At 41.8% G+C, this 22,077-nt stretch overlaps 1 protein-coding gene across 1 annotated transcript in view; it reads left to right on the top strand.

The window, feature by feature from the left end:
- The window catches only part of LOC113054094 (integrin alpha-2-like), a 44,123-nt gene that overhangs the window by 5,361 nt on the left and 16,685 nt on the right, over positions 1-22,077 (top strand). Inside the window, exons 2-11 of the mRNA XM_026219412.1 lie at positions 13,681-13,804; positions 14,273-14,385; positions 14,589-14,680; positions 14,817-14,931; positions 15,012-15,139; positions 15,224-15,372; positions 15,467-15,617; positions 16,898-17,051; positions 17,186-17,259; positions 17,360-17,498. Coding sequence (XP_026075197.1) covers positions 13,681-13,804; positions 14,273-14,385; positions 14,589-14,680; positions 14,817-14,931; positions 15,012-15,139; positions 15,224-15,372; positions 15,467-15,617; positions 16,898-17,051; positions 17,186-17,259; positions 17,360-17,498 — 1,239 coding nt within the window. The remainder of the gene's footprint in view (positions 1-13,680; positions 13,805-14,272; positions 14,386-14,588; positions 14,681-14,816; positions 14,932-15,011; positions 15,140-15,223; positions 15,373-15,466; positions 15,618-16,897; positions 17,052-17,185; positions 17,260-17,359; positions 17,499-22,077) is intronic.

Here is a 22,077-nt window from a genome sequence, read left to right as displayed (position 1 = left end):
TTACATGTCCTCTCACTTGGATTACAAAAGGAATAAACGACCCCTTACAATATGATTGAAATTTTAGTCAGATCTGACCAACTGAGTCCAATTGACATGTTTAAATGTGACTTTTTTATTCTGATTGTGCATCTAGTCCTATTACGATCAGATTAGTAGGGTCCATGTAAATGCAGCTAGTGAAAGGTGGAGGAGGAAGTCTCATGGTTTGTGGAATGTTTTCTGCTGCAGGAATTGGGCCTCTTACAGCTACATATCAGAGTGAATACAAATGCTTATCAGATCCTCCTTCAGCAACATGCAGTTCTTTCCCTACAAGTATCGCCAAGACAATGTCCCCGTCACACTGCAAAACAGTTAAAGCAGTTCTTTGAAGCTAAGAACATTAGCCTCGTTTCCACTGTCGGGCCAAAAGCGGGCGTGCTAGTACATGCCAGGGCCTGTCGCTTTTCCACTGTCACTTCTGGTGTTTGATTGTGTCTCGACAGTGCTTCCTCAGAGCCAATGGCCCGGGTTTTTTGGCCCGACGAAAACCTTGTGCCAAAACAGGCCAGCTGGGGCTAGAGGATGAACCAAGGCGGAGCTTCTACGCGTCTAGAGAGTGTCAGCGTCGCGGATCATTTCAGAAAGCTAAGAGCTATAACACCAGCATTACATTTTTTTTAAATAAGTTGAGCTCTAAACTCATTTTCAGTCAGCCACGAGTTTTTGAAATAACTTGATCCAAGTGTGTAAATACAAGGCAGAAATATTTATAAGCGATGCAAAAGACTATGCACACTAGAGATCGACCGATATGGGTTTTTCTATAGCCGATGCCGATGCCGATGTTTAGAGGTCAGGGTCAGCCGATGGACGATATGTGCTGCTGATTTTTAGGTCAGATATCATGATGTTTTCCCCTTCATTTGCATGCTAAAATGTCACACTAATAATAAGTGGATGCACAACATTTCTAAACTTATATATATATATATATATATATACAGTATATATATATATATATATAATAGTAGTGCTGCAAACACACTAGCAACCAGCAACATTTGTGTTTGGTATAAATGACACAGAACATCTAAAGTGCAATTCTAATTTCAAACTTACATCGCAGTCTGTTCATTATTAAAATAAAGTCAACCAAACATATAAAAGGTTACACTGGTCAATTTAAACAGACTGCAGTATACCAGTCCACTCTGCTGTTATGCCAAGGACGTTTTTGCTCATGTGAAGAGGATGATCTTTTCCGTCTAGTTTACATTAAAAAAAAAAAAAAACTAATATAGTTTAACATTTAGATACATTGCGAATGTGGAAACAATTGGATATTAGCAGAACAAGACCTGAGCAATAACCTCCAAATACATCTAGTCAAATCCGCTTGCTCGTCCTCGTATGCAAGCACGCATGCACGCACTCATGCGTCTCGATCTAATGCTCTGTAAATGCAGCATTTTTTATAACAAATAGGCCTAAAAAATTCTAAATTGAACATTTTGCAGAACAGCATAAAAAAAAAAGTACTGGTCATAATACTTGCATAAAATGTTTGATGTGATAAAACGGTTCACTGACACAGCCACAAGCGCCACAGTTACAGTACGTTTGGGATCATTTTATTTTTACTACTATAGTGTCATTTGAAAACATTGCAATTCTGTTTTAAAATACAACAAGCACCACAAAACCATTTAAAGAGACACATTCTGCGGTCTCCTTGACGGGAAACAGTCAACAAAGTAACATGATCTAAAACGTATGGCGCACTCTCTTCATTTTATCAAATTATCATAATCACATCTATTAATTTTACAGTCCTGCTACTAGCATTTTATTCAGACCAAAACCCCTTTAATTCGGGTGAGAAAGCTTTTTTTCCAAGTGGCTTTGCAAATAATAATACCACAGCAGATGCATTTTGCAGTATTAATGTTATTAATTGATCGTTAATTTAAACGGCGATCGATCATGGAAATGATCGAATATTGACATCCCTCAATGCAAATGAGGTGGAAGGAAACCTGGCTATTGTCTGCATCAAACCATGCTTCCGAACAAATGTGATTCATGGTTCTGGTCAGCTCCAGGACAGCTGTCTCTCCGAGCACGGTGCTGTCTGTGAGCGGGGCAGAGAAACTGAGCCCTCAATCACGCTCCAGTGTTTGTGAGAGCTGCCAAATCTCCACCCCATTTACAGAGTGAGATTCTCTGACTACCTTTATCTCCCAAGGAATGTTGTTGAATCTTCCAAAAGTTTTAGCTTGGGGTTCACATGCGCAGCAGCACTTTCCACTGCAACAATAACACGGGGCTGCCAGCAGACGTGCCTGACTTTAAATCGGCGCTACTAAACACAGATATCGGCTGATGCCGATATATAAAAAAGTGACAAATATCGGCCTGATATATCGGCCGAGCGATATATCAGTCGACCTCTAATGCACACTAGGCATTAACGTGATTGCAATCCTGATAAATGAATTCATTATGATCAATGTATCACTTATTATAGTAAAACATTGATGCTTTTGGATTTAAATATTTAACAAAGCATGCAAAAAAAAAAAAAAAACTCAGCTTTTATCATTATTTTGTTAAATTATTTTGTGATTGCGCTAGTTCCGGTGACTTATTTCTTATTACTTTTTTGAGAAATTCTCTTTGTTGGCGAAATGATGAGGTTTGCATGACATTTTTCTAGAGGGTCGTAAAGGGTGGGTTTTAACGAAGCACAGTGGAGCTTCTGTCCTGAAGGTGCTACAGGTCCAAGGCTATTAACCCCTCCCGACCCGTTCAAAGCACTGGTTCGCACTGGCCTGTCAGTGAAAAAAGGAGCTATTATAATAATGAAATGGTTGGCCCAGAGTACTGATCTTAAACTGATTGAAAATCTCTGGAAAGCCCTTGGTGACAAAGTTATGGCTAAGAAACACTTGACTACAGTTACTGAATTATGGAAGAGATAGGAAGAAGAGTATACCAAGATCATGCCAGCGCAGTGTGAGAAACTAGAGAAGCCCTGCGGCCACAGATACCACATTGTATCTGTCAAGTCACTTCCTACCAATTTCTGACAGCTGTAACCCTGCAAATTTTTAGTTGTAATCTAGTTACTGTGGTCTAATTTAAACATGTTAGTATATTAGTGGAACAGTGGTACACCTACAGCTAATATTACTTCAAAGTCAGCATCCGGTCTGAACTCATTGTTTTCACAAGTTTACAGAGTTCTACGTGCTCACAGATCTTCCCATTATAACAAGAAAAAAGGGTTCCTCACATAATACATTTCAAATTTAAAGAAAGGTTTAGTTTGTTCACATATACTGTTGTTAAGAATGACAAACATGAGTGTAAAAAATATGACGCGAGTGAATGAACAAAATAGTTCTGCTAGTCATTGCTATGATTGACAGTGATAAATATTGTAGGATGGAATGAACAATCTGACAAGCCGATACACCTGTGCATTAAAGCAGAGTAAATTCAGACAACACTACAGCAGAGACAAGTCTGTGTTGGCTGAATATACTTAGCAGCTTCTACATTTAAAGATAAAATACTTTTATTTTAAGATAAATACCTATTATTTAACTTTGATATCATTAATTATTAACTTATTTATAATTCAGTACATTAAAAGTAAAATATTAATTGTATAATAGTAATTTCATAATAAATCCAAAAGCAAGATGTGACAAATTAGGGAGTGGAAATGGCAACTGAGCTGATGACTGATCATCTGCTCTCATCTACTTGTTATATTGGTAATTTCAGGACATTCTCATCTAAAGTCTTTATTTTCCACAAGAAGATAGACACATTTTAAAGTTAATTTTTACTTCACAATTGTACAGTTAAAAAATAATATATAGGCTTTAAAATATTTTAAGTTTTTAAAAACTGTAGACTGTATAGACGAACAGTGTCTCATATATATTAGATTGAGGTTTTTGTCTTCTGTGTAAAAAAACTTTCCTGGGTAGACATTTTTGTAATGAAACAATTCTGTTTCATAAACTTGGTATTTACATCAGCTTAAAATGATTTACCTTAGCCTACCTTTTATTCCAATATAATTATGCCTCAATTAGCTAGTTACAGATTAAGAGTTGTTGTTTTTTATGTACAGATGACTTGCTGCTGTGTATAATATTGTGTATAATAATTTTTTGTTAAAATGACATTCTGTTCTGTAAATGTATCGTCTGCTGGTTTATTTAGCTACTATTCAGTACACTTCATTTAGTAGACCACATAGTAATGTAAGAACCTGTCCATTCTTGTGGGTTTACTGTTACAGTTAAAATCGTAGAAGGGTAAAAACATTGGTATGATGTAAGCAACACAGCTACAACAAATAAAACTAATAATGGGTGAGCCAGATTTCATGTGTGTGAATAATAATCAAGCATTGACAACATTCAGTTACATGGACAGCACCGAGGAGCCCCCAAATAAAATTCTGCTTAGGGCATCATAAAGGATTGGGCCTTCCCTGTGTGTGTGTCATAGTCTGCAGTGGGAACACTCATGATGAGTATGAGTTCAGCCAATAGTAACAGACGGAAATATCAGCGCATTTGAGGTGCACCTGCATGCACACAGTGTGTCTCAACATGCTGTAAATCTAGAGGTCAACAGATAAAGAGTTTTTCAATGGTCAATATTTAGAGATCAGGGCAACCGATGGCTGGTATATGACCGATTTTTTGGCTGATATGTTTGGCTACTTTTTTATTTTTTAATTCACCTCATAAAAGTGAGTTTGAGCAAATTATTTTTGCAGGGATCAAGTTAGTTATAGTACAGGTAGCCCAATTTAGAGTAATAATACATGGCTCAAAACATAAGCACCTTCTCAAAACAGTTCTGAAGCATGCTTTTTGTTCATGTTTACTGACAGACACCGCGTATCTGTATCCCACAGACTGCAAATTAATGTCTGTTGGAGTGGAGATATAGCGGTTTCCCCCATAATCGCTGTAATCAAATAAGTGCTGCTCACAAAGCTACTTTATCAGGCATTACAGGAAAGTTTCTTCCCCACAAAGTTTCCTTTGGAATAATGCTGATATAACTGTTAGAAATAAGTCTCTTTTTCCCCTAGATAGTTTAATAACAACTTGAACTGTATTCTATCTGTCTTTGATCAGTCCCACCAAAGGAATATAATACATTGATGAGAGTCATCCCATTAGGCTTAACCCAGTTAATTAAAAGTCACCTTAAATTTAATAAAGACAACAGTGTTTATGTGACTTTATGTTTGGTTGGTATCGGTACACATATCTGCAAAATATTTCAGACAAAGAGAAAGATTGCTCCAAGAGGGAAATTCTATTGGGGTTCCTTTATAACAAATTATGTTTTAGTAACAAGGTTTGGGAGGAGCGCGTTGGATACTCAGATACTAGCCTAATCAACACCGGTGGACCACAATCAAGTAATCAATACCATAGTATAAATACCGCTGACTTACATTTATCCGTTGACGGTTTATCAGCATTCGGTTTGCACCTTTTGCCAGTACGTTTCAGACTCAGCTTCTCCCATAAAATGACGAAATCATACTGGGATTTTTTCAGTTCTCCGGCCAATATGCCGGCCCCAGTATTGCCCCTTCTCTGCTCGGCCAGCCACGCGCTCTTGGCGACGCCGCAGCTTGTTGATCTTGGAACAACATTCCAATCAATCAGAATTCAGATATAACTTTTCAGGAAATATCTGTTTTAGGCTTAAAATCAGGGTTAGGTGATACTACACTCTTGTTAATCAGCTATAATTTCCTACTGATTTTAGGAAAAAATTATGGGTAGGGTTAGGTTTAGGGGTAGGGACTGGGTTAAATCTATACTTTTAATAATAATGTTGATCCAGGATATACAAAAGATGTTGATCCCGGAACATGTCGTACTTGGCAAAGTCACGGCGACCTCCAATTTTCCCCGGCAGCCACTCATCTTTGGTCGTGCATACAATACCTCCATCGGAAATATGACCGTATTTTAAGTCTGAGGCAAACGCTGATTAATTCCGACACTCAGTCCTCGCGAAGGTAAACAAACGGATCAGTATGATCTAAATTATTCATCTCCCAGCAATCAGCCATCCTCAGGGAAAAGTCGTGGCCTAGTGGACTTTTTCCCTTCAGGTACATCATGGCCTAGTGGTTAGAGAGCTTGACTCCTAACCCTAGGGTTGTGGGTTTGAGTCTCGGGCAGGCAATACCCCGATTTAGGTGGTATGACTTGAGTCTCGTCATATCACAGCTGCTCATCCAGAGTAATGTCACGTTTTAGCAATTTGTCCAGAGTCACATCCTGTCTGTTGCTCCCAGATTATCAAGGTAACCCCTTCGGTATCCCAGTCTGGTATCCAGTGTGAGGGATGCACCACTTGTCTTTGCACATGCAGCTGGTATCTGCACACGCAGCTGGTATCCCCAAACCCACTCTAGCCCTCCTGTTACTGAACTGATTCCCCTGTCTGAAGCACTCCCCATGATGGGGATCACTTTTTGTTGTGTTTGGGCTGCATACACTACCAAATAACTTCCAGAGATGGCAGTGCTTGCTCCAGGTCTTCCAGAGGTGTCAGTGGTATCCACTTATAAACTCTTGTCCTGTTCTGTTCTGGCTGTAAATGCCATCTGTGATCTCTGTGCCAGTCTTGTAACAGCTATGGAGGCCATCGGTGAACTCTCTACCAGTACTGAACCAGCCAAGCTGGTTTTGAACACTCAGCCTTGTCTGTCACACCTGAGGATGTTTCCTGTGAGCTTCCTGACTGTCAAGGATACATTAAACGAACTTTCTGTAGGCCCTATTAAGTTGTTAACCCTGTAGTTGCCAAAGAGAATATTAATGAACCATCTGTATATTCAGTTTCAGTCAATGTGTCTGAATTTGAACCATCTGTCTGTCCTGTTTAAACAAATGAGTCTTACTGTGAATTGTCTGCCTGTTTCATTTTACTCACTGAAATGTACACCAGTCCAGTTTTAGTCAATGCACTTGGTTTTGAATGGTCTGTATGTATGAATGTAGCTGTTGAAGCTGATTTTTAACTGTCAACCAATCTGGTTTCTGTCAGCAATAAGTCTGATTACGAACATTTTGTCAGTCCAGTGTCTGTTAATGAGTCTGATCATCTATCTGTCCAATGTTAATTAATGAGACTGGGTGTGATTTATCTTCCTGTCAAGAAAATGTCACTGAACTGTCGGTGTTACCGGCCTCAGACCTAGGGGATATCTGGGCTGGCAGCAAAGGACACACAGGCAGTGAAGCACTGTGTATCTGTGAAAACACTGTGAATAAATAAAGAGACAGACAAAATGAGTGTCGTTCCTTTGGTGCATCAGTTTACTTCTGAGATTTTAAAACTTTAGTAATTGTAAACACTACTTTAGTTACATACAAAAATAACTTAATCTGCACATTAACTTATGGTGTACACATAAGATATATGAATACATACACACTTGCATTCCATAGCCTGTTTCACATAAGGGCAATATATAATATACATATTATGTGGAATGAAGAGTGTGTACAAAATAAATCAATAAAGATTCACATAAATGTCACTCATTACTAGAAAGATGACAAATGTGTCACTTAAACACACAGAATGTATAAACTAAAATCCAACACCATTTTACATACACCACTTCACCCAGATTGACTCGTGTCATTCATTAAGCGTGTGCGCAAAGCACTCAAAATGGCGATTGAATTGTTAATGCAACAGATATACTCAACTACTCAATTAAAACACAAAAATAACACGCACCCTTGCACTTCCAATGCACTCAAACATCACCACAATGCTGTATAACAATACTTTTGAATGCATTTACTAAACAATAAATCGTTTGCATTTAAGACCCTCGAGTTAATTCAATTTGTATAAAACACATTAGAGCATGACAAAGTTACTCAAAACACTTCACAATTACATTCATAAACCTTCCTATAGTCATGTGAACAATCAGAAGACTGTTTAAAGTGCATATTATTTTACCTGTGAATAAATAAAGAGACAGACAAAATGAGTGTCGTTCCTTTGGTGCATCAGTTTACTTCTGAGATTGCACCCGGGAAAAAACTAGTCTCTATAGTGTGCTTCACAGGAGCGCCCAAACGCCATCCGCTGGCGTGGCGGTGAACTGATTCTGAACTATTGGTGTTCACATTAAAAAAAAATAGGGAGGTATCAGTTTTCAATTAATTATTGAATAAACATTTTAACACCCTTTACACTCTCCCCTGCTTTAAGAGATGCCTCTGGGCATCCAGAACTAACCCAACAGAATAGAAGAACATTTCTTTTTCTGAAGATAAGAGAAAAGAGCTATCAGTCTGATCAAAGGACAGGTAAGTATTTGAATGTCAACAGTCCTGCCTCATTTGTCCTTTCTTAAGTCTAATATGCCCACACAAGTGGAGAAGGATAGTGAGAGGCATCAGGTATGACAGGTTAAGCATGAATAGGGTACAGTACACAGGTGTGCATTGCATTCGCTCCTGGTCTCCAAGGTAGGTATGTGGGTTGTCCCATCTGATTATATGTGAACAACTCCTTTGGCTTTACTACCCGTGCAGACCTCCGCAGGGTGATGTCTTCCCCATTCATTGGCTGTGCAACCGGCTCCACTCCCAGGTCAGTATCCTCATTACTTCTTCCAGCTATGTAGTCGTCTACTTGTTCCTGAGTTTCCAGAGATGGCAACAGGTCAGCCAGTACTTGCTCTGATTCTGGTGTCACAAACCGGAGTGGTTGCTCATATGTTTGAGGGTTATCTGGCTCAGCTCTATGGTGTTCCGGATGAAACTCTGGTGCCGCTACTTGTAGATCACTACCTGGCTCATGATGGGACTGTTTGAGAGTGGCTTTTCCCCTTTCATATACTGGGACTGGTCTGGGATTACAAGCATATTCTTCCTCATCCCCTGAATCACTGGAGTCGTGCTCTAAGGTATCAGACCTGTGATGTTGGCTCTTCTTGTGATGTTGCCTCTGCCTTTGTTGTTTCCGTGTCCGATTGTCCTCTCCATTATGTTCAATAGGCAGATCATTCACAGGCAAAAGAAGATTACTATGCAAGACACGTAGAGTGCGATCACCAGTTTCAGCTTGAATTCGATACACAGGACCAACTCCCATCCTCTCAACAACACGGTGAACCTTGTTCTCCCAGTAAGGACGGAGTTTGCCGGGCCCGCCCCTCTCTGACAGGTTGCGTACAAGCACACGATCACCTGGCTGAAGCACACTTCCTCTGACATCACGATCATAGTATTTTTTTCCCTTTTGCAGAGCTCTTTTTACTATGTTCAGAGGCGATCTTGTATGCCTCCTGCATCCGGGAAGCCCACTTCTGTGTAAATTCCTGACGGGTTTCAGTCTGTGGCTCAGGATCCAGGCTAAAAATCAAATCAATGGGCAACTTGGGGCCCTTCCAAAGAGGAGAAAAAATGGTGAATACCCTGTGGCTTCATATCTCGAACAATTGTATGCATGCACTATGTGTGGTAAGTGGTCTTTCCATTCAGATTTCTTTTCCTCTGACAGTGTCCGTAGCATCTGAAGCAGTGTTCTATCCTGATAGAGTACCGCCCCCGGACCTTCATTGGATGCGTCGGTGTGAAGGACAAAAGGTAAATTAAAGTCTGGGTATGCCAAGATAGGAAAGGTGGTCAACATGTCGACAAGGGAAGCAACCACGGCATGGTGTTCAGGGGTCCACTGGACTGGTGTCTTGGATGGCAGCTGACCCTTTTTTATACTTTGCTTAGTTGTCCTAGTTTCGATAGATTTCTCTCCAGACGCCTCGGGACACTCTTGAAGCTTAAACAGTGGTCGGGCTATTCAGGAAAAATCCTGAATGAAGGACCGATAGTAGCCCAAAAATCCCAAAAGAGCTCTTACTTCTCCAACATTCTTTGGTTCCCTCTCCTTCCATTGCATCACTGCTTCCAAGTCCTTGGGATCGACTTGAATGCTTTCACTTGTAACTAGGCGCCCAACATACCGCTCTTGCCGTTTAAATAATTCACACTTCTTTGGTCGTAATTTTACAACATGCTCCCGTAAGCGGCAAAAGACTCTCTTCAAATCTTTGACGTGGTCCTGAAAGGATTGGAAAAGCAGAGAACATCGTCTAAGTAGGGAAAACAGCATTCATCCCTCAGACCACTCAACACACCTTCCATACATCTTTGGAAAGCCGCCGGCGCATTGGAAAGGCCAAAAGGAAGACGGATCCACTCATACAATCCCCAAGGCATGCTGAAAGCTGTCAGGTGCCTGGAGTTCTCCTCAACAAAGCCCTGGTGATATGCACTGCCCTGGTCAAGTATGGAAAACCATGAGTAACCTCGCAGGCTATCTAATAGGTCCTGAATACGTGGAAGGGGGTGACGGTCGGGGATAGTTTTGCTGTTAAGTCCACGAAAATCAACACAAAGGCGTAGGCTCATATCTTTTTTCCTTACGCAGACCACGGGAGAGGACTAAGGTGATACAGACTTTCTAATCCATCCATGATCTAGCAGCTTTTGAACATGTTCCTTAACCTCTCTATACAAGGGCTTTGGGACTGCGTTGTAGGACCTTTGGACTGGTGTATCATCTTTTAAGTAGATTTTAAGTTGTAAGTCAGAAATGCAACCAATATCGGTGTCATCTTTAGCAAAGACATCTGACTGGTCGGATAACATACATTTCGCAATCTCCTGCTCTTCCTCAGCTAGATGAGACAAGTCAACAGGAGGATGCCATTTGTCTTTGGTCATGTGTGTGGGTTTATGCATTTATTTTTTTCTCAAAGTCTGCTCATGAGTACACAATTGAGCTGCACACAAGTGGGCTGTATTCTGAGGCGTTGGCTCACCATTTATGGAGGAACGAGGGATTGGTTTAAGATCAAGTATATCTTCAAGAGTACCAAGAACGGTTTTCTTTGCAAGATAGATGTCATGTTTTGTCGAGTTCTGAATCGGGATTTTGATGCGCTTGGATGAGCCAACAGGAACATCAACTAAAGCTGGGAACAATTCTAGACCCTCCGGGCAATGATTCTCAGGGATTGGCTGAAACATTATCGTACCTCCACTGTTCCATCCTCGAATTCTACACTGGACTTCACGGATCTTGCCTGAAGGGATATTTACACCTTTCTTGCCAAGGCGTACATTACACTGTGGCATCTCCGTGGGTCTAATGGTCTGGAGAGTGAAGACTAATGCTTCCACGGTACTGTCACTGACACTCAAAGCTTCTTTCAGTATTTCAGTTACATTAACAATATCGTCCTGATCAATGTTTGCTTTGATCATCTCCGCAATTACATTACTACCTAAAAGAGGGTAATTGCAGTCACGACTGATAAGCAGTGGCACTCTGATTGTAAGGCGCCCATGACGCTGGCTGCATATCTGAAGATCAATCTCTGCCCATCCATCAAAGGGAACCTGAGTATTATTAGCAGCAGAAATTTCAAGGGAATGATCAAATAACGATCCAAGTGGCTGTATTTTTATACAGGGTAGTGCTTGTTCAATCCACGATTTGCTCACCATGGTCACTTGTGCCCCTGAATCAAGCAGCATCTGAAGAGGTACCCCATTGATGGAACATGAGACCATGCATCGCTTACCAATGAGTTGAGCTACTCTTTTCTTTGGGTCTGACTGGTACTGTAAGTTTGAGTGTTTAGGTGTTTTGACCTTTTCTCGGGGCTCATCACTGCTTAGGATCACTGGCTGCCCCTCTCCAGCGACCTCTTCCCGTTTCCCGACAACCTTCGTTGGAGACAGCCAATGGCGCGATGTCCTGCCTGGCCACAAACAAAGCAGTGAACACAGTTGGTATTGTTTTTTTGTACACAGTCATTGCATTTACCTCTGGTCTCAGACCATGGTGGTTGTGTGCGGTCAGTAGGTGAGTGGCAGTCTTTCAGCTTCACAGCCTCAGTGGGGGTGGACATCTGGGCTAGATGCTTGGTTAGAGAAGAAACTTGAGCAGTTAATTCTTTGATCGCATCACGGTTTGCTTGCAACTCAGCGTCAACTTTTGTCGGGGTGTTCAGTTCACTTCGGGAGTTCTGAGCTGTGCTTACAGTAACTGGTCTGCTTTTACCTACTGAACCCAGTCTTTTCAATCGCCCTTCTTCTTCAGCTGTTGATTTTGTTATTTCTTCCAAGAGCAAGTCGTCACTAACCTGCATGTCTGAGAGAAAAGGTTTAAGATCACGTCTGACATGGCTGTTCCTCTCATTTAACCCCTGGTAAAGTGTGTGAATGAAAGTGCCCTGAACGAGCTCTTTGTTATAGCTAAAACCTACAACAGGTTGTTGTGACTCAAAAAGAACACGCTGCTTCAGGCCCATTATTCGGTAAAGAAACTGTTGTGGGCTTTCTTTGTCATTTTGTCTAGCACGAGTTAGCTCTTGAAAAAGTTCAGTTACATTTTTGTCTCTAATGTGAGAGCGCAGAAATCTTTTCAAACCATCAGTAGTGAGGTCATCCTTATTAACCAACATCTCTCTGAATGTACCAGGTTTTGTTATCTTAAGGACTGCTTTGATAATCTCAGACTCACTGAAACCCTCCTGCAACCCTTGATCCATTTGCTTACAGAGACAATTGAAAGACATGTCACAGCCTGTATCACAAATTTGACCACCATACAACTTAAACTCTCTACGTGGTAACAAAGCTGAAACATCAGACAATCTTACAACATGGTCAGAAATGTTAGATGAGTTCATCCTACCCAAAGGAGCAGCACCAATTTGGTCTGGCATACCAGGTGTTGATGAGGTGCCTTCTCTGGTAAGTGCATAGGTTTCTCTGCCCTGAAATGATGAGTGCATGTCAGTCTCTGTGTTCACGCGTAATGATTGTGTGCGAATGTCTCTGTCCATGTGTAACGGTTGTGTGCAAACTTCTCCATCGTCATCAGTTGGAGTGTGACCCTGTTGCTGTGTTGGTGAATCTCCCATCAAGACAGGTGCCACATTACCCGATTCAGCGGCTCTGGTTCCTGCAGCTGATAGCACATCATTAAGTAGGTCAGAAAGGAGGAGAAGTTGAGTCATGCCCTCATCTTCTGCAGCTTTTAACTCATCACTTCTGATGTAGTCGACAATTAGGTCATAAAGTTCGGGTTCACTTAGATCTGCTACCTGATAAGTTTTACGACCGTCATCTATCGAACTTGCAACAGTCTGCAGCTCACTAAAACTCAAATCTGAAAGCTTCTTTTGGAAAATGAGTGTCGTTCCTTTGGTGCATCAGTTTACTTCTGAGATTGCACCCGGGAAAAAACTAGTCTCTATAGTGTGCTTCACAGGAGCGCTCAAGGGCCATCCGCTGGCGTGGCGGTGAACTGATTCTGAACTATTGGTGTTCACATTAAAAAAAATAGGGAGGTATCAGTTTTCAATTAATTATTGAATAAACATTTTAACACCCTTTACATCGGCTTCAGCTTCCATCAATCTGCCTGTCCTATTCCTGCCGGTTTAGTTGATTTTGAACTGTCCGTCTGCCCAGTAACATTACTGAATCCGATGGCTAACCGTCATTCCAATTATAGTCCATGATATATATATATATATATATATATATATATGAAATCACTACTGAGAATGTCTAACTTTTCCCACAGGTTTCTGTATTGCTCACACTCAGGGTTTTAATGTGGGGACTGCAGGAGCTAAAATCTTCTCAGGTGTTGCGGAAGAAGAGTTTGGCTACACTGTACAACAGTTAAGCAATAATCAAAGAAAATGGTAAGATATGTCACACATACACATACACACACAAACATATTTTTCTAACACACAGATTAAACTGGAAAAATTAGACAACAACAACTTTGTTAATTACTATTTCCTGTCTGAAATACCAGGAATTGTCATATTTTTTAAAGGAGCATTATTTGGCATAACCAATCTTAAAGGAATAGTTCACCCAAAAATGAAAATTTGCTGAAAATATATGCCCTTCAGGCCGTCTACGGTGTAGATGAGTTTCTTTCTTCAGTTCTGAAATCTGTTCTGATAAAGCAGCAAACTCCTTTACTTCTTGAATTGCCTTAAGATTAATTTTCAGCAAATTTTAATTTCTGGTTGAATTATTGCTGTAATATCATAAACACAAAATTCTAAATAAATAAATAAATAAATAAAAATTGTATGCAGCAAAGACTGTTTGCATAATTTCTTTGAGTGCATAGAGAAATGGTTGTTTCTGCTCAGGCTGCTGGTGGGTTCACCCTGGAGCGGATACCCTCAGAATAGAAAAGGAAGTCTCTATAAGTGTGACATTAGTGCTTCCGGAGGAGCCAGCTGCCAAAAACTAAACCTTGCAGGTCAATTTCTCTTTATCTGAAATAATAATGATGTTATAAAAAGTACTGTGGTATAACCATGTGTTTTTGCACTTGCCTATTGTTTTACCGACACCATAGTTCTTTTTTGTAAGGGGGTCCTTTAAAATCCATTTAAAAAAAAGTTCTGTTGAACTGAGATTTAGATTCCAAATTGTCATGTAAATATATCTGTGTCTTCGCAGACTCTGTCAGCATAGATGGTGTGCAGAGCATCAACGCCAACATGAGTCTGGGCCTGACTCTCACTCCATTAGCTGAACCTAAAGGAACGATGGTATGTTGTAGTAGCATTGTGTCATCATCAGGGGGCTCGTTTTCCCTTTTAAAAGCATTCATTCAGGTGTTTTCATACTCAATAGGCTCTTCCATGTATTAAACTGTATAAAGTTCAGTATAAATGTGTGTTTCAGACATGTGGTCCTCTGTGGGCTCAGCGCTGTGGCAGTCATTACTTTTACCCAGGAGTCTGTATTGTAGTAAACCCACAGTTTACGCTTCAGTCATCCTTCTCTCCTGCCCTTCAAAGTACATCTTATTTTGGATTGTCAGAAATGTATAAAATAATTGATTAAGTTAATCATTCTTGATCTGAATTTCTCATTCAGCTTGTGGTGGGCCCATGGATGTTGCCATTGTTTTGGATGGATCAAACAGTATATATCCATGGCCTGACGTTATAAACTTTCTCATTAAGCTTTTGGAAAATCTTGATATTGGACCAGATAAAACCAGAGTAAGTACTGCAATTCAGCGTATTGTGATCCAATTTATTTATTTTATTCATATGATATGACTTACTTTGGATTTTTTTTTTTAGGTCTGTATTATGCAGTATTCAAAGGATTTGTCCTTTCATTATAATTTTAGTTCTGACCAAAATAAAGAAAAACTTCTTTCAGCAGCTTCTGTTATTGAGCAAAAAACTGGAATAGTAACCAATACTTTTGCAGCACTTGACAATGTCAGGTATCCCATCCCCTACAAACTATTTTTATGTATTTATTTGTTTGTTTGTTTGTTTGTGAAAAAAAAACACATTTTGTGATTGTTTGTGTTTCAGACAGACAGCTTTCCTACCAGAAAAAGGTGGCCGTCCCGGTGCCACTAAGGTGTTGGTTGTGGTAACAGATGGAGAATCTGCTGATGGTTATATAGGTCAAGAGGTCATTGAGAGATGCAAAAGAGAGGGCATCATTCGCTTTGGCATTGCTGTGAGTGAGAGAGATCAGCATGAAAAAAAAGCATTACATTAATAAAATGTAAACTTTAATGTTAATAATTTTTCATCTACAGTATTATATGAGACCATATTATGAAATAAAATGAGTATTGAGAATCACTGTTTTATTAAGCTACCCAGTTTTACAGTTTTTATTTATTTTATTTTTTTGGATTTTAATTTGCAGAATATGTCTTGAATTAAAGGTGTTTTGTTTTAAAGGGGTCATATGATGCTTTTTTAAAGATAATTTCTTTGTGTATTTGGTGTAACAGAATATGCTGACAATGTGCTTTAATGTAAAAAAAAAAAAAAACATTATTTTTCAAAAACTGTACATTATTGTAGGTCCTCTATGCACCGTCTCTCTCAAACACGTAGTTTTCTACAAAGTCCCTCCTTCTGACAAGCGCAGTCTGCTCTGATTGGCCAACTGACCCAGTGCATTGTGATTGGCCGAACACCGCAAGCACTCGTCAGAAATGTAATGCTCCTTTCCATAATCGCGAGCTTCATCTTTAAAAATAAATTTAACATGACAGACACAGTGATGAAGCTAGTATGTGTTTAAAGTACACAAGCCACGCACGGTTAAGACAGCTGACTCCACCGTGTGACCATCTCTCTCTCTCTCTCCCTCTCTCTCCCTCTCTCCCTCTCTCTCTCTCTCTCTCTCTCTCTCCCTCTCAGTGCGTGCATTCACATTCACACACACACACACACACACACAACGCACAAAACTCTGCATTTGAACATTCATTAGCAAATACTTAAACTAATAACAAAACATTCTTAGACTAGCTGATTTAGAAGCGTCAGATTGTTGTAGCAAAGTCAGAATGACCTCCTCTCCTAGGTTCACGAAACAGTCATCCATAAAATGCATTGTTGTTCTGTTGGAAGTAATCTTAAAGATTCTGGAAGGCCAAAGATTCTTTCGGAAGGCCAAATAAAGTGATTTTGCTTTCGTCTAGATATACAGAACACAGCATCTCCCTGACATGACTGCTTCAACACTAACTGCGGTTACTGAAACCATGCCTTCTTTCTTTGTGTGAAGATTTGAAAAGAACATCTCTTTGGATTTGAGACTTTAGTTTTTGCAACTTATCAGATCTTCTTTATGCACCAAGAGCTTGTAACATTCCAAAGGGAAAGGAAAATTTTACATCACATCATATGACCCCTTTAAGTTTTAAGTTTGTTTAGGTATTTTTAATAGACAGTAAAATTTGAATTTGGTGTATTACTGTCATCTATGAAATTACACAGATTCTCAAGCAAAGTGCTGATATTCAAATATTCATCAAGGAGATTGAATTGATCGCTAGCACTCCAACAGAGAACTACATGTTCAATGTGTCATCAGAGGAAGCACTAATCAATATCGCAGAATCTCTGGGGGAAAGAATCTTTAACATAGAGGGTAAATCTTGCATTCATGTATGCCAAATTGAATAATACATTTGTTCATCCAGTGACAACAGGTCACTTTTTAAAACTAAAATACAGCTTTAAATTATGATAAGCATTTGATGGTTTAGACTTGTTTGATTTGAGGCACCAGTCAAGGTCAGGAATTTCAACTGGAGATGTCCCAAGTTGGATTCAGCGCACACCAGACCAATAAGAAGGTGTCAGTAATCTTTCAAAATATCTGATTGAGTTAATTTGTAATGTACCATGCTGATTTACAAGAAATGAAGGAATGACGGGTGGCATTTTATCCCACAGGATGTGATCATGCTGGGTGCTGTTGGAGCGTATGGATGGAGCGGGACCATCGTCCATCAAACAGCTGAGAAATCACATATTTTCCTCAAAAATGCTTTTGAGAAAATCCTGGATGACAGAAACCACAGCTCACTACTTGGTGAGCCAGCCAGAAAATGAACTGTAAAGTCATTTTCATTATAAAAAGCAAATAAAAAGTCATGTAGCTTTATATTCACATTTCTGCTACAGTTAAAATTTTTGGGGTCTGTAGGATTTTTATTTTTTATAAATTAATACAAAAATATGTTTTCCACACTGATAATAATAAATGTTTCTTGAGCATCAAATCAGTATATTATAATTAATTCTGAAGGTTCATGTGACACTGAAGACTGGAGTAATGATGCTTAAAATTCAGCATTGATCAGATAAATAAATTACAATTTCAAATACAGGTGCATCTCAATAAATTAGAATGTTGAAGAAAAGTAATTCAACTCAAATTGTGAAACTCGTGTATTAAATAAATACAGTGTCACGATCGGTGATACAGGAAACCATGGAGATAGAACCAATTGCAGGTAAGTCTTTATTAAAGGGGCAATCCAAAGAGTAAACAGTCCAGGCAGGGGTCGATATCCAACAAATCCAAACACAAAAAAAACAAGAAGACACGAACACAAGGCAAGGGCAAGAACTGAAGGACATGAATTAAACATTCAACAAGGACTCCGTGACACATACTACGACAGACCGGGTATAAATACACAGGGAGAGACAAACGCTAATGGGGAAATTACTGAGTGCAATGATAGGTAACTAGTGACAGCTGGGTGCAATAATTAAGCAGAGGATGTGAGGTTCATAAAGTGACAGACACCGTGGGGAAGGGGGACATCTAGTGGATACCCAGGGAACACAACCCAGACACTGTGACAGTACACCCCCTCTACGGAGCGGCTCCCAGACGCTCCACAACAAGACACAAAACAGAGACCAGGAGGGAGGCGGACAGCTGGAGGCTCAGGGGGAGGGACGGAGGGCCAGAAGAAAAAAAAAACATGGGGAACAGACACCAGGAGTGTAAACACGAAACAGGGAGACCAGGAGGGAGGAGGACCGGAGGAGGTTCAGGGGGAGGGACGGAGGGCCAGGCTAACAGAGGGGAACAGACAGAAAACATAACAGAAAACAAGAAACACAAAACATAAGTCCATAAAGGACATCACGTGGCGCCCACCATGGTGGAACAGAAGACCACCACAACCTTGTGATCGAGGCCAGAGTCCCCCAGGGCAGAGCAGAAGACCACCACACTCCTGTGGTCAAGGTGGAAGCCCTCTAGGGTGGAGCAGAAGACCACCACAACCATGTGGTCAGGGCGGAAGCCCTCCAGGCCGGAGCAGAAGACCACCACAACCTTGTGGTCAAGTCGGAAGCCCCCCAGGGCGGAGCAGAAGACCACCACATCCTTGAGGTCGAGGCCGAAGGCCCCCAGGGCGGAGCTGAAGACCACCACAACCGTGTGGTCGGACCAACGGGAGGACGACACTCTGGCAATCCCATGGTGTACATACTGGACTCCAGAAGATCGGTGCTGACCCGACACTGCTCATGAAGATTCTTGGTGACTTGCATTTGTACATGAAGATCATTGGTGACTTGTATTTGTACATGAAGATCATTGGTGACTTGTATTTGCTCATGAAGATCAATGGTGACTTGCCTTTGTTCATCAAGATCAGTGGTGACTTGCCTTTGTTCATGAAGATCAACAGGGACTTGACTCAGTCCTTGAAGATCACCAGTGACTTGACTCTGTCCTTGAAGATCACCAGTGACTTGACTTAGTCCTTGAAGATCACCAGTGACTTGATTCTGTCCTTGAAGATCACCAGTGACTTGACTCTGTCCTTGAAGATCACCAGTAACTTGACTCAGTCCTTGAAGATCAACGGTTACTAGCCTTGTCTCTGGAAAGTCCATGGTACCTAGCCCTGGCTCAGGAAGGTCATCAGTGACTAGCCCTGACTCTGGAGGGTCAGCGGTGACTAGCCCTGACTCTGGAAGGTCAGCAGTGACTAGCCCTGACTCTGGAAGGTCATCGGTGACTAGCCCTGACTCTGGAAGGTCATCGGTGACTAGCCCTGACTCTGGAGGGTCCACGAACACTTGACTCGACTCTGTAGAGTTCACTGGAACCTGACTCGACTCTGGGGGGTCAACAGGAACTTGACTCGACTCTGGAGAGTTCACTGGAACCTGACTCGACTCTGGAGAGTCCACTGGAACCTGACTCGACTCTGGAGAGCTCACTGGAACCTGACTCGACTCTGAAGGGTCCACTGGAACCTGACTTGACTCCAGAGGGTCAGCTGTGACTGTCATTCTGTGCAGCGGTGTTGGGCAAGCAGCCATCATGGGCCATGACTCTGGACAGGTGGCCATCTGGTGCTGTAGCACTGGGCTGGCAGCCATCTTGTGCTGTGGCGCTGGATTGGCGGCCATCTTGGGCTGTGGCGCTGGATTGATGGCCATCTTGGGCTGTGGCGCTGGATTGACGGCCATCCTGGGCCATGACTCGGGACGGGTGGCCATCTTGGACCGTGGTTATGGATCGGTGGCCAACTTGGGCATTTGCGCTGGGTGAGTGGCCATCTTGCTGTGTAGCACTGGGCTGGCAGCCATCTTGTGCTGTGGCGATGGATTAGCGGCCATCTTGGGCCATGAATCTGGACGAGCGGACATCTTGGCCATTGGCGCCGGGTTAGCTGCCATTTTGTGCTGTAGTGCTGGGCTGGCGGCCATCTTGTGCGGTGGCGCTGGATTGGCGGCCATCTTGTGCTGTGGTGCTGGGCTGGCAACCATCTTGGGCTGTGGTGCTGGCTCAGCAGCTGTGACGTGAACAGTCTTGGGAATCTCTAAGATCTTTGACAGTGTGGAAAAGTAATCCAAGAACGTGTTAGCGGCCATCTTGGGCGTTGGCGCTGAGCTGGCGGCCATCTTGCCCCGTGGCGCTGGACTGGTGATCGCCTTGTGTTGTGGTGCTGTGTTGGCGTCCATCCTGCCTCGTGGCACTGGACTAGCGCCCATAATGGGCAATGGCGCCACCGTGGCGGACGTGCGCTTCCTCTCTCCTCTCCGTCCGTCCGTGGTGAGACGGTGGCTCTAATACATCCCACAAGAGCCCCGGGTCGAAGGGCGGCCCTGGTTGAGAAGCGGTGCTGAGTATCCTCTCGACCACTCCCTCCTCGGCGACCTCCTCTGGTTCCCCGGAAAACCACGAGGCAAGTTCCTTCCAATCCATTCCTCTCCCGCACTGTGGCTGGGGAGGAGACATAAGCCGACATACCGCTGGCTCTTGCAGTGACGGAGTCCTTCTGTCACGATCGGTGATACAGGAAACCACGGAGATAGAACCAATTGCAGGTAAGTCTTTATTAAAGGGGCAATCCAAAGAGTAAACAGTCCAGGCAGGGGTCGATATCCAACAAATCCAAACATAAAACAATAAGACACGAACACAAGGCAAGGGCAAGAACTGACGGACATGAATTAAACATTCAACAAAGACTCCGTGACACATACTACGACAGACCGGGTATAAATACACAGGGAGAGACAAACGCTAATGGGGAAATGACTGAGTACAGTGCAGAGCGGCTCCCAGACGCTCCACGACAAGACACAAAAAAGAGACCAGGAGGGAGGCGGACAGGTGGAGGCTCAGGGGGAGGGACGGAGGGCCAGAAGAAAAAAAAAACATGGGGAACAGACACCAGGAGTGTAAACACATCTAGGGACATCTAGTGGATACTCAGGGAACACAACCCAAACACTGTGACATAAAGTGCACACAGACTGAAGTAGTTTAAGTCTTCAATTCTTTTAATTGTGATGGTTTTGGCTCACATTTAACAAAAATCCACAAATTCACTATCTTAACAAATTAGAATATGTTGACATGCCAATCAGCTAATCAACTCAAAACACCTGCAAAGACTTCCTGAGCCTTCAAAATGGTCGCAGACAACCATTGACACCCTTCACAAGGAGGATGAGCCACAAACATTCATTGCCAGAGAACCTGGCTGTTCACAGAGTGCTGTATCCAAGCATGTTAATAGAAAGTTGAGTGGAAGGAAAAGATACACAACCGAGAGAACTGCAGCCTTATGAGGATTGTCAAGCAAAATCGATTCAATAATTTTAGTGAACTTCACAAGGAATTGACTGAGGCTGGGGTCAAGGCATCAATATCAAGGAATTTGCTGAACCACAGACAACGTCAGAGGCATCTTACCTGGACTAAGGAGAAGAAGAACTGGTCTGTTGCCCAGTGGTCCAAAGTCCTCTTTTCAGATGAAAGCAAGTTTTGTATTTCATTTGGAAACCAAGGTTCCAGCAGGATTTGGCACCTGCCCACACTGCCAAAAGCACCAAAAGTTGGTTAAATGACCATGGTATTGGTGTGCTTGACTGGCCAGCAGACTCACCAGTAATGAACATAGAGAATCTATGGGGTAAAATGAGAAACAAGAGACCAAAAAATGCAGATTAGCTGAAGGCCACTGTCAAAGAAACCTGGGCTTCCAGACCACCTCAGCAGTGCCACAAACTGATCACCTCCATGCCACGCAGAACTGAGACAGTAATTAAAGCAAAAGGAGCCCCTACCAAGTATTAAGTACATGTACAGTAAAAGAATATACTTTACAGAAGGCCAATAATTCACT

The sequence above is a fragment of the Carassius auratus genome, chromosome 35 (assembly GCF_003368295.1).
Source record: "Carassius auratus strain Wakin chromosome 35, ASM336829v1, whole genome shotgun sequence".
In the NCBI taxonomy this organism is placed as follows: Eukaryota; Metazoa; Chordata; class Actinopteri; order Cypriniformes; family Cyprinidae; genus Carassius; species Carassius auratus.
Note: the sequence above shows the minus strand (reverse complement) of the source record. Positions and strands in the feature narration are given on the sequence as shown.